Below are 13,488 nucleotides of genomic sequence, written 5' to 3' on the forward strand. Positions count from 1 at the left end.
GGCTCTCTCCCCGCCTCATCCTCATCTTTGCCAATAGAGAGATGATTTATTCAGCAAATACTGAATGAGCGCCTCCTCTCTGCATGGAGCATACAGCAGTGAACATGAGAAATAAACTCTTCTTTTATTGATTTATTAAATTTATGATATTTATTTATTTAGTTTTGGCTGCGTTGGGTCTTCATTGCTGTGGAGAGCGGAGGCTACTCTTTGCTGCGGTGCGCAGGCTTCTCATTGCGGTGGCTTCTCTTGTTGTGGAGCACAGGCTCTAGGCACGTGGGCTTCAGTAGTTGTGGCACGTGGGCTTCAGTAGTTGTGGCACGCAGGCTCTAGAGCGCAGGCGCAGTAGCTGTGGCTCATGGGCTTAGTTGCTCCGCGGCATGTGGGATCTTCCCGGACCAGGGCTCGAACCTGTGTCGCCTGCATTGGCGGTCAGATTCTTAACCACTGCGCCACCAGGGAAGCCCCAGGAATAAACTGTCCTTGAGGAACTTATTTTCTATTTGGGGAGACAGATCATAGACAAGCAAAATAATAGTTACTGCAATATCAGAGAGAGGTAAATGCCACGAAGAAAAAAATCAAACAGGTAATGGGATAGTAAGTGATGGGGTGAGAGTCTGTTTTAGATAAGGTGACCAAGGAAGGCCTCTCTGAGGTGAACACAATGAAAATGACACAAGAGGGTAACGATGTGTGAGCGTGTCCCAAGCTGGGGGAACAACAGGTGTACAAGCCCCAAGTTAGAAATTAGTTTGCTGTGTTCAGGAACATCAGATTTGTTTAAAAATCCAGATATGTTTATTAATAATAAGAAGAAGAAGAATGATAAATAACTAGCTATTTGGTCACCATTGGAGGATGCTAGTGAATGAACTCTATTTGGAAAGCTGATAAATAAAGAGAATGATTAAATCATGTATCCTGTCCTTCTGATATGAACTGTACTATTGGGTAACTAAGAAGGAGATGAGAGGAGATTTCTTTTTATAGAGTTATTCCACCTAACATATGAAGAGGGAATGATAGAATTAGGATATCAGTGTTTTATAATCTCTTATAGATTAATTCATGTAGTTGTGCTTTTATCAGAAAGAGACAACCCAAGGTTAGGTGTCTTCTGATGGTAGAACATATGAAGTAGTTTTGCTTAAAAAAAAAAAAGCTAAAGTTAACCAAACTTCTAAATCAACCACCCATATAAAGGCAGAATGGAGACTGGAAGGACATGTTGAGTGACACCATAAAGATTCAACCAAATTTCCATTTTTGGGAAACATTATAAACCAAATAACTCAGTTTCTTCAATAAATAATTTGCAATGAAAAGAATTAGAAATGGAGGTGGAACCCATGGATGAAAAGAGACTCAGGAGACTGATCTCAGTGTATGGACAATTAAACTGTATAAGAAATACTAGATTTATGAGGTAATTATTAGGTTTATGAGACTAGGTATTTGATAGTAAGGAATCATTAATATTTTGGTGAGATAATGATTTTGTGGTTATATTTCTAAGTCTGTATCTTTTGGAGATACTTATGAAATATGAAATGATTTAATATCCTTGATTTGCTTCAAAATCATAGAGGGAGAGGGTGGATGCATGAGGAGCATAGATATGAAAGCAGATTGACTGGGAGTGATGAAGCTGACTCATTCTCCATGCTGTTAAAGTTTTTCACAAAAAGAGGTTAAGAGAAGTCACTCTGGCTATGATGTAGAAAGCAGACAGGCTATGGGGGGCAAGAGTGGAGGCAATTAGGAGGGGCTGTGGTCACCCAGGTCAAAGATGAGGGTGGCTTGGACGAGGTACACATGGCAGAAATGAGAAGTGCTTAGCTTTAGGACTTAGGAATAAGGTGGAGCCAAGAGGACTTGATGGATTGGCTGTGGGATGGGAAGGGGGGTGGGGGGAGAGAAAAAGATGACAGTGGATGCAGTCCTGCAATCCAGTGATAAGATACAGACTGGAGATTTTCCTCCTTTCCAAAAAGTGTAATGACTTGTTTGCTCTCTGCAGAATACCCAAGCAAATAAGGAGGTGATTCGCTGTGTCATCCTTTCTCGAATTATTTTTTTTTTTTAGAGATTGGAGTTTATTTATTTATTTATTTATTTATTTATTTATTTATTTTTGGCTGTGTTGGGTCTTCGTTTCTGTGCGAGGGCTTTCTCTAGTTGTGGCAAGTGGGGGCCACTCTTCATCGCGGTGCACGGGCCTCTCACTATCGCGGCCTCTCTTGTTGCAGAGCACAGGCTTCAGACGCGCGGGCTCAGTAGTTGTGGCTCACGGGCCTAGTTGCTCTGCGGCATGTGGGATCTTCCCAGACCAGGGCTTGAACCCGTGTCCCCTGCATCGGCAGGCAGATTCTCAACCACTGCGCCACCAGGGAAGCCCTCTCGGATTATTTCTGGGGAAGAACCCTGGAAATGTGCACAGGCTTTGGCCACCCTGGCTTATGGCTACCTGACACTGAGAGGTACTCGATTTCCCCGGCTGGGTCTGGGGGGGCCAGCCACAGTGAGCCCACACAGAACCACAGTCGGGGTGGGGATGCCCAGGGGAGGGTCCATCCTGTCCCCAACTCACACCTTGTCAAGAGAAGGGGACGTCCATGGATGAGGTGGGCAGTGTGACAGGGATCGCAGAGGTAAAGGTAATAACGAGGGAAGGAAAGCAGAGGACAGAAGCCTGGAGGACAAGAGCGTTAGGATTGGGTAGCGGAAGCGGTGCCAGCAAGGAGATAGGATCAGGAGGGGCCGAGTCATGGAAGCCAAGGGCGGAGAAGGGGTTTCAAAAAGAAGTGCAGTGTGGTTTCAGCAGGGTCAGATGGCAGAGGGAGGTCAAATGAGGTGAAGGCTGAAGACAGTCCCATGGATTTGTCCGTTGGCCAGTCATTGACACTTGGTTTGGCACCAACAAGTATACTCCTTGGGCCCTGGGAGAGCCCAGATTCAGGGAGACAACTTAGGTAACTATTTTTGAAATTCTGACTTGAGGTGATGGCAGCTTGAACCTGAGAGGAAAGCACCAGAAGCGTTTGAGAGGGATGTTTGTCTGTTTGTCAGACACGGCCTCCCTTTCTTTAGAGAGATTACTATGGTAGGTCTGTGGAAGGAGGTTGACCTTCATCTTCTGAAATCAACCCTTTCTATGAATAGCCACAGTAGACTTTGAGTTTTGCTTTTCCAGTTACATTCCAGACTAACTCAAGACAAGTAAACAGGTTATATTACAAAAGATGGTGGGAACACCACCCTCTTTCCCCTAATTCACGGTTCTTCCTGCCACATGAATGGAGAACCACATTTGAGTAGTAGGTTGGAGGGGAAAAAATTTTCCTGTAAAGGAAGGTCTCTTTGTGTGTTTGTTTTTTCTAGATGGGAATAAACAACTTCCTGATTAGCTGAAGTGCCCACATAATATAACAGCACTCAGTCTTGAACCCAGACTTCCTGAGGCCTAGCCTAGAGTTTTTCTAGAATAGGTTTTGATTATGACCGTACCTTGAGAATAGCCTAGGGTCTCTTATTTCAGGTATAGGCCTTACCCAGTTTCTTCACTTTAACTTTTTTTGAAGTCTGTGCTCCTTCAAATAAAACAACGAAAGCTTTGAAAAATCACAGACCTTCAAGAGGGATGAAGTGCTTGCGGAATTCCACTTAGTTTTGTTGTCATTAATCCTGCAACTGCTGTAAAATGGACAGAATTTATGAGCCAGGCTCCCGTGTAGGCGGGACGTATGCGTCTGTGTGTGCTCACGCCTCGCTGCACATGTGCGTGCTTTATGGCCAGCAGACCTGCCTGCCTCATTTCCCTGGGAGCCTTTTCCAGCACTGGGGGAAGGGCGTCAAGCCAGAAGGCTGATTTCTCTCGATAAATGGTCTTCCAGTAAGTATTTAATGAGACACTTGTATATGTGAAATTCTTTGACGAGGGCTCTGGGAACTATAAGGGACAGAAGGCACAGTCGTTGCCTTCAGAGAACTTGCAACCTCGTGTGGAAGGTGAGCTACCCACGTACAACTACGATAGAAGGCACCAGAAGGCCATGTGACTGGTTTAAATACAGGGCTTTGGGGGCGCTGGGTGAAATCATTTATGACTGAAGGTAGTAAGTGATAGATTCAGGAAGAGGTGCCATTCAAGAAGGCCCTTTAAAAATGAGTAGGGTTGGGTAGGCAGAAGAAGGGGTGGGCATTTCTGATGAAGAACAAGGCCTGGCAGACGCATGGAGGTGGGAAAGTGCAGCGTGTGTTTGGAAAGTAATCAGCAGCACTGGCTAGACACGGTGAGGACCGCTCAGATGAACCTGGAAAGGAGGGCACTTTGGGCAGGCTGAGGAATTAGTCATTTATTTGGTAGACAAGGAGGACTATTAGAGATTTAACAGCAGGGGGATGAGTAAATCAAAGTGTGCTTTTGGAAAGGTCAGTCTAGCGATGATAGCTAGAATGGAAGCTATCTCATCTAGCTGTTTACATCTAGGTGTAAAACCAGGCTGGTGACAGGGGGCACGAGTGAGAAGGTAAGGATTTAAGAGTCTATGAAGGACAGATACCTTTACCTTTTAAGCCAGAAATCCCACTTTTGGGACTCTCCTGAATACACACTTAAATGGATGATATTATTCTTTGCAGCATTGTTTATGATACTAGAAGATTGGAAACAACCAAGTATACTCGTCACTGAAGGACTAATACACACTATGTGGTATATACAGCCTTAGAAAGGGCATGAGGAAACTTATCTACCACTAGGGAAAGGTCTCCTGGATACATCTTTAGGCAACAGAGAACGCACAACGCAGGACCGTGTTTGTAACATACCTCTTTTCAGGTAAGAAGGAGGGGAGAGAAATGAGAATATGTGCTTATATTCACATCAAGAAACACTGAAGGAAACACAAGAAAGAAACAAAAGTTACCTAGAGGCTGCTTGTGAAAGGGGATAGAATTCGAAGTGAGACCTCTCAACATTTACCTTTTCATATAATTTTAACTTTCGAACCATGGGAATGTATTACCTATTCAAAAATGATAGTTAAAAAAAGGCTGTGAAGGAAGAATTGGCAGGACATGGCATTGGATTTGGGGTTGAGGAAAAGTGAGGCCCCAAAATGACCATGAAGTTTCAGGCCCCTCAAGGTGCCATCATCAGAGGTAAGCCAGTCAGGAAAGGAAGCGAAGTGGGAGAGGAATGGTGGGTCTGGTTTTTGATATATTGATTTTGAATTACAACAGAGAAATCCACAAGTATATTTTTACTAGGTGCTGGAAAGTTGGGACCAGAACTTGGGAGGAGAGAAGGGGAACCATAAGCATGGAAGAATATTTGAGACCAGAACTAGGGAGGGGAAATGGAAAATTATAAGCATGAAGGCCAAGGTTGAAGTTATAGGAGTTGATAAAACTTCTGAGAGGAGAGAGAAGAAAAGGAAGAAATGGAAAGACAGACCCTTGGAGAATGGACATATTAATGGAAGGGAACAGAGGACCCTGGTAGAGTGAGCAAAGAGTCAATTAGAGAAGGTTTATCAAGGAGAACTGAGTTAGAGCGGTGCCTTGGGAGCCAAGAGGAGAAGCCAAGCAGCTGAGGTGTCTGATGCTGCCATGATATGGGTATACAAGAAACTGCGACTGCACTTAACTCAGTAAGAGGCCCTTGGGGACCTCACGAGAACGATTTCTGCAGAAGGGTTGGAGCAGAAGCCAGATCCCAGGGATGAGGGGAAGGCGTGGGCCGGTAGCCTAGGCTATGTATGCTACATCCTGCATAGTGAAAGGGATGAGGGGAAATAGGAGGGTAGCTAGGGAAGGCAGAAAAGTCATTTGAAGCTAGTTTTATAGGAGGAGGAGACCTGGGAACATTTTAGGCAGTGAAGAAGGAGCCAGATAGAGAGTCTGAAGGTTTTAAAAAATGGAGCAATCGATGCAGCGGGGTTCAGGAGTCAATAACAAAAAAACGCAAGGCATTTGTGACACAGAGAGTGTAAAAGGCTGATGGTTGGTGAAACAGAGTAAGGGACACTAGAAGTGGAACTCTGTCACCAGCTGACCTGGCGAGAACCCTCCCGAGCCTGGGGCTTTAGTGGTTGAGAAAAGGGCAGGTGGAGGCGGCTGGTCACCTTGTGACCACTGTTTCCATGTGTTCAGGAAGGAGAAGACAGTAACATGGGCAAGCAGTTTCCTGAGGTTTTGCCTGTTATTAATGAAGCAATGAATTAATTTGTCAGCCTGTTATTACTGGGAACCTTCCAGGTATCTGTTGCAAAAATCTCGAAAAAGAAGCATAAGTCATGAACCCTACCTTCTGTGTCTAATTGGTAAAAAAGCTGGTACAGGAACAACAGGGAATGATGAAAAGCGGTTGATCTGACCTGCAGGAAGCCTGGTGCCTATCTGAAGTTGAGTGTGTGTTTGAGAAGGCAGCCTTTTATAGAGATTCTGTAAGCAGCTTTATGAAGAATGTCCAGAGTACATAAGGACAAGTATAATAAATTGCTTAAGGGGAATGGACCCTGGTCGTAATGATGATGATAACAGCTAATATTTATTTAAACTCATTTCATTCCTGTGTGCCAGGCACTATTTAATCCTTTTTCATAAATTAATTAAATTAATCCTTGCAACAACCGTACAAGGTGGGAGGTATTTTCATTGCCATCTTATAGGTGAATAAACTGAAGTACAGATAGATTAAGTAACTCATTCAAGTAGTAAGTGGCTAAGCCAGCTTCTGTACCTGGAAGTCTGGCCCTAAGACCCTGCTGTCTTAATCACTGTACCACGAGAACTTCTTAAATATAGGTGATGGTCAAAGGCGACAGCAGCAGCCTCCAAAGACTGAGTAGCTCCGAGAAGATTCTCTGTGGCCTGAGTCAGAGTAACAGAAATCAGTGGTGGAATCTTACCCCAAACTAAAGCAAAATGATCGATACATTTGGTGGACAATCTCTGGACCGCTTTTCCAGTTCATTAATATGCCCTTGTGATTTCTGAATCTCAGGCTCCAGAAGCAGGTCTTGCTGCCACCCTGATTTTTACTTCTATAGTTGCTGCCCTGTTGGTGCAGGGAGAAGGCTGGCGTCCCTGGCTGGGGAGGGCAAGTAAAGGAAAATGACGTGGTCTTGGCACAGACATCGGATTCAGGGAGGTGGGACTTGGAGTTAGGGAACAAGGTCACCGATCTGCGCGCATCCTCTAGAGAGAGAGGAGATGAGTCTTACACAGACACGTATATGCAGAGTATTATTTTTACATAAAAGAGGGTGTTCTTGCAATTAGTGAAAAGCAAATTCATTTCAAAATATTAGATTCTGACTCATCATACTTTGTCATCCTGAATTTTCTCATGCAGGAAATGCTATAAAAATATTATCACAGATTTTTTTTTTTTAATGAAGAAGGAGCTTTTTCATACTTGAAAACTTCAGAGAACATTTGTCTAGAGCAGTGGTCTCTAAACTCTTGAGAATTAGCTCTCTTTTCACAAAAAATGTTTTGAACACTCTCCATAAATATGTATTTATTATGAACTATGTACAATAGTATTAAATATTATGTAATATTAAATTCATAAAAATAGAAAACAAAAAAGATTGTTTTTAAAAGCAGAGAAATTTTTATTTTTTCCCCACACCCTTATGGCATCTTGCATACCCATAGGGGTACACGCACCCCACTTTGGAGACCAGAGTGGATTCTGGGAAGAGTAAAGGAGTCATTTTTTTCCTTAGGGCTGACTTTAAAGTTGAATGAGCTGTTTTAAATCAAGATCCTAGTTCAGTTTACTTAAGTCCCATTGGTTACCAGCTCAGCTTTTTCATCAGAAGGACCACAGTGCAGGGCATGGTGAAGGGGAGACAGGGAACTATATAATTAATTAGCTGCTGAGTTTCGAGGAAAAGGGTTCCTCTTGGGGATTTCACAGCCCGCACTGGGCCCCTAGGGCTGGGGTGTGGAGCTGAGGGGGCAGCCTTGCAAAGCCTCAGAACAACTTTAGGATTTGTTTTCTCTTTAGGAGCCCAGAAACAATGTTGTGCTGATTTGGGGGTGGTTTTCAGTGGCTCATCCAGTTTCACTTTTCTCCTTCCTGTAGACCCAGGGAAGCATCTAAATGTGGTTCCTGCACTCCTTATTGACACACTCCCAAGGGCCCAGATGGTTGTGGAAAGTACCCTATTTGATAAAAAAGACTCTCGGTTTCCTACTTTGGTGTCTTGGTCTGATTCCCTGGCAGAGTTTTCTGTTGCTGCTGCCTTCTCAAGACCTATGAAGACTCCCTATTACCTAGCAGATCAAGTCCAGCTTCCTCAACTTGGCACCCAAGACTCCATTTTCTCCATCCAATTCATACGTTATGTGTCTTTCAACTTAAACCTCCCTTCAGGCAGACTGGTCTTCTTACAGCCTTCCAGCAACCCCCAACCCCACCCCACCAGTGCACGTCTGCACGAGTGTGCTCGTGCGTACACACACACACACACACACACACACACACACACACACACACACACACGCTTATTCTGTCTTTACGGCCTCAGGCTGTTTACCCCAAGTGGAAACCCGTTCTCATTCTTCTCCATCAGTCAAAACCCTACCTACTCTTCAGGAAGGAGATGAGTCCCACTTCCTGTATAAAGGCTTTACTAACTCACTGTTTCTGCAAATGTGGTCCTCAGGCAGCCTACATCAGTATCACCTAAGATAGTTGTCATAAATCTGAATCCTTGGCTCTCACCTTAGAACTCGTGAACCGTAACTACTGGAGGCCCAGGAATCTGCATTTCAACAGGGTGCCTGTGACGCTCCGTGCAGTTTGAGGACCACTGTCATCTGGTAGCTTGAGATGCAGCCCTCTCTTTCACCACGGAGTCCAGTCTTCTCTTCAGTTGAGACCTACAGAACAGGCATCTCCGAGCGTTCCACAAAGACTTCTCGGCTTCTGGGTCACTTTTAGGGCTCTTGCAGAGAAACTGTGTTCCCATTGCTGCAATTCACTAAGGACCTGCACATCTGGAACATATGAGGGCTGCAGGCATCAAATGCAAGTCCTTTCAAATTATCTCTGTTGCCACTGACTGCACCCGTACTGTGAAAGCGGGCTCCAAGGGCCAGAGGGAGAGCAAACTGAGGGCCGAGGTGTGAGGGGGGCATCAGAGGCACAGGGGGCCTCCCCACAGTGGCAGGGGTGAATGTGTTTCTCAGACCCTGGGGGCTGCCGAGAGGAGAGCCGAAGCAGCCATGGCGGTCCTCAGTAGGGTGGAGGAGAACCCCTATGTGTTCTCTGCTGGCTTTCCTCTTTTCTCCAGAGTTTCCCTTTCCCATCAGGGATCACTAGACATGAGCTAGGCTAGAAGATGAGGAAAGAGTTCTGTAAACTGAATACTCCCAAGTCTCCCTCTGTTAACTGGACTAATAGCAGTTCAAGTTAAGTGCCAGGAATACCAGCCTTTAGTTAGAAGATGAGGGGAAACATGCCCCATGTTCTGTCTAGCAGAGGTTTGGTATCCCCTTTGTCTTTCTCTAGAGAGGGGCCTCACTGCATTTAGAAATTAGGTCTTTTGTGCGTGTGTGTGTGTGTGTGTGTGTATATGTGTGTGTGTGTGACCAATTAGTATCACCAGCTTCATCTTGGATTGAAAAAAATCCCCAGATGGAAGTAATTGTATTCATAAGCCCTTTGACTTTATAGAATGCCTTTTCCAGAAAGCTCGAATGGAGCATAGCACTCTGTGGCATAACCTAGTTCATTCCTGGACTCTCTGCATGTGTTTGGTAAAAGGGCAGCTTCTATAATTTTGTTATCATTTTACATTTGGAGGATGGAGAAGCTTTGTGGATTGAAAAGGTCACATGGCATTAGCAGTGGATTGGGAATGGGATACTCAGCTTCCACTCCTGACTCCATCAGTGATTTCCAAACCGAGTCCATAGACGAATGCCAGGATGGCTGCATAAGAAACATTTGGGGAGTTATTTCAAAATATAGAGTCCTGGACACTATTCCTCTAGAGATTCCAACTCAATACGTCTGGGGTGAGGGGCAGGATGGGGGGAGCCAGGAACCTACATTCTTTACAAGCATTCCAGATAATTCTAATGCACTGCCTATTTGGAGAACCAATACTAAAGACCAAATGACAACCACACTGCCCTCCTTCCCCCTCCCAGGAATGTCTTTGACTGAAAAACCTTCTTAATGTTTCTCGTCTTGCCATCCACCCTCAAACTTCCTCAGGCCTCCCACCTCAGGCCAAGAAACATGCTGAGTCTGCCAAGAACACACTGCTGACCTGGAAGGGAAACACGACCTCAGACAAGGAGAAAAAGGAAATCCTGGAGACTCTGGTCATGCTCTAGTACACTCTGGGGGTGGCCTGTCTCCTACAGAACCGATATCCTTCCCTTCCCAGAGGGGTCTGGAGATCAGGGCCAGGGGCCACCCATGCCACATGGGTCGTCTCACACAGGGTGAGAGGTGAAACCAAGGCCTCGTAGCTCCATTCTGACATCCAGGTCTTCCACAAGCCTCTGCTGTCCATCTAGAAAGTACGAATGTTCCTCCTGTGTCTATTCATATGAGCTCTGAGTTAAGCCATGGGAGGGTTCTCACTGGGGACACGTCCCCTGGCCAGCTGGAAGTTTTTGGAGCCTGTCCTGCTCCTCGTAGAGCGCTCAAGACAGTGTTAGCAATGGGGACGCAGGTGATAGCGGTGGTGGCCATGTAGGAAGACGGAAAATGAATGGTAATTTAAAGCACTGTTTGTCAAAGTAGGCTGCACATTGTAATCCCCTGGGGGAGCTTTCAGAATTATTGCTATTTGGGTCCCACCCCAGAGAGTTTGATTTAGTAGGTCTGGGGTGCATCTGTTCACTGAGATTTTTAAAAGCCCCAGGTGATTGTAACATACAGCCAAAAACCTCTGATTTAATCTACACGTGATCATTTTAGTTTTTCTGAAATGCCGTTGAGAACACTGCCCATGAAACCAGAGGCCAAGCAAAACAGACAAAAGAAATAGTTCTCCATATTTCCAGAGGGGAACTGTTATATATGCCTCTCCTCAAAAAGCTTGTGATTTTGACAGCTCCTTTTGGTACCATCTCCACTTGAAAACTGTTCAGGGTCTTTCATGTTCATGAATAATCATAAGCCCTCTTTGAGCCCATGTGTCCCCAGTCTCTCCTCTCTACACATCCCCCTCTCTACTTTTTTGGTCCTGATGCTCAACTTGCAAAATCTGATATGTTTCCTTCCTCTCTTATGCCCTTAGTAGAGGGCTATTGAAAATGTGGGATAGAAGGATGTTTGGGAATTAAGGGGATTTTCTTTCCTGCTATTTGTCTCTCGCTAAAAACCTGCTTTGCTTGGACTTTCTAAATGACCCAGAAAGTCCCTTTCAGCAGAATTAGTTCCTCTCTTTTACCATTCACAGAAACCCACTTGGGAAAAATGAATAATTGTTGTCACACAGTAGATGCCTCTAAGGAAATCCAGCGTAATTTATGGTTTCCGTTCACTCCAAACGCTCACCACCCATCCTAGCCCTGGATTGCTGCAATACCACAGGACACCCAGGGCCCTGTTCCTTTTCTGAAGAATTCTCCCTTCTTGACAACATATATAGATGGCAAGTAGAGAACATAGGGAAGGGTGCATTTTCAAATACTGCTTCATTTTCCTAAGGGCCCCTTTTGTTTGCTTACTAACTGCTGCCCCTGGTCAGTCGGTGGGGGGGGGGGGGGTGGTTTGTGTACCTGGCATTCTCCTTGACTGTTTCACTGGCAGAGAGGCTTATTTCAACCTGCAGAAGTCAGAGAGAAACATGAAGGAGCTGAAAAAATCATATAAGGGAGGTGCTCGTGGATTACAGGTCTCAGAGAAAGACCTAACAATTGCTTTGGGCAGGTAAGATCTGGGCTTAGACAAGCTTGGACTTTTATGGCTAAGGCCTGGAATTACATGATTGTCTTGTACTCTCTATATAAAGGGAGAAAAATATTCAGAGCAAAAGACCCAGAGACTCAAATGATAGTAAAAGAGGCTCATATTTGCCAAACGCATACACCATGGTCTGAGCTTCGTGTGCTCTGTCCCATTTAATTCTCACAGCCACCACTGAGGTAGTTGGTGCAACAATTATGTCATTAGAGAGAGGGCAAAGAAACTGAGCTGAGGTTAAACAAACTGTCCAAGGTGAAGCTTTTTTTTTTTTTTAATATATAAATTTTATTTATTTTTGGCTGCGTTGGGTCTTCATTGCTGCACGCGGGCTTTCTCTAGTTGCGGCGAGCGGGGGCTACGCTTCGTTGTGGTGCACGGCTTCTCATTGCGGTGGCTTCTCTTGTTGCGGAGCACGGGCTCTAGGCGCGCGGGCTTCAGTAGTTGTGGCACGTGGGCTCAGTAGTTGTGGCTCGTGGGCTCTAGAGCGCAGGCTCAGTAGTTGTGGCGCATGGGCTTAGTTGCGCTGCGGCATGTGGGATCTTCCCAGACCAGGGATCGAACCCGTGTCGCCTGCATTGGCAGGCAGATTCTTAACCACTGCGCCACCAGGGAAGCCCCAAGGTGATAAGCTTTAAGTGTTGGATCTGAACTTACAGACTGTTAGCCCTTCCTTGTGCTGCCTCTCATACTTACTGTAAAATTATATTTTTTTTCTGAATTGCCACCTACTTTTGTCATCAAGTATGACAACTTAAAAGATGAGGAAGGAACAGTTAATGAAGACAATTTATTGGAGGTCCATGAGTTATGCATAGCACATGCATTTTAAGGGAAAGTTGTATTCCATATGGAAACAAAGTTCATGGAATTTGTTCAAGCCGGAATGAGACTTAACTGTTTAACAGTTGAGTTAGGGATCCTCTGAGAATCAGAATATTTAGATACGAGAGTGGGCCCATCAGATTATCAGAAGAAAAAAAGAATAATAAAAGGTTTACTATCCCCTAGAGTTTTCAAATATCTTCACATACTTAAAAGCAATCTGTTTCCAAAACTGTAAGCACTTGGCATGGTAGGGTAGGTGACGGAATGGTAAGGAAATGACATGAGTCATGCCTGCCTCCTCTAAAAAGCCATGAATCTAGAAGTCAAATGGGAAATGGCAGGGAGATGTCCGAACGTCCAGAGTTAAATATTGAATTAAGTCCACAGGCCCATAAATTAGAGTCTAGTGAATGTCTACTGCTGTCACACGGGGCAGTGACTAAGGTTTTTGAGCTTGTGTGAAAGATAGCCTTGTTCCTCTTTCAGAATAAATTTGAGTGCATATTTCATTCATCCATTCCACACTGTTGACCTGTTTTGTACATGCATTGTTCTAAGTGTTGGAACGTTTACTAAAGTATAACTACATCCTAGACACTGTTCTAAGTGCTTTACATAATTTATTTCACTCAGTCTTATACCACAAGCCTATGAGGTAGGTATTTTTCTTTTTAATTTACAGATAAGAAAATTAAGGCATGGAAAAATTA

At 44.6% G+C, this 13,488-nt stretch overlaps 1 protein-coding gene across 1 annotated transcript in view; it reads left to right on the plus strand.

The window, feature by feature from the left end:
• Positions 1-13,488, plus strand: part of TTC23L (tetratricopeptide repeat domain 23 like) — a 66,867-nt gene that overhangs the window by 8,009 nt on the left and 45,370 nt on the right. Inside the window, 4 exon segments of the mRNA XM_068535223.1 lie at positions 2,024-2,079; positions 2,416-2,483; positions 10,247-10,403; positions 11,792-11,917. Of these exon segments, the coding sequence (XP_068391324.1) occupies positions 2,024-2,079; positions 2,416-2,483; positions 10,247-10,403; positions 11,792-11,917 (407 nt within the window).

The sequence above is a fragment of the Eschrichtius robustus genome, chromosome 2 (genome assembly GCF_028021215.1).
Source record: "Eschrichtius robustus isolate mEscRob2 chromosome 2, mEscRob2.pri, whole genome shotgun sequence".
NCBI lineage: Eukaryota > Metazoa > Chordata > Mammalia > Artiodactyla > Eschrichtiidae > Eschrichtius > Eschrichtius robustus.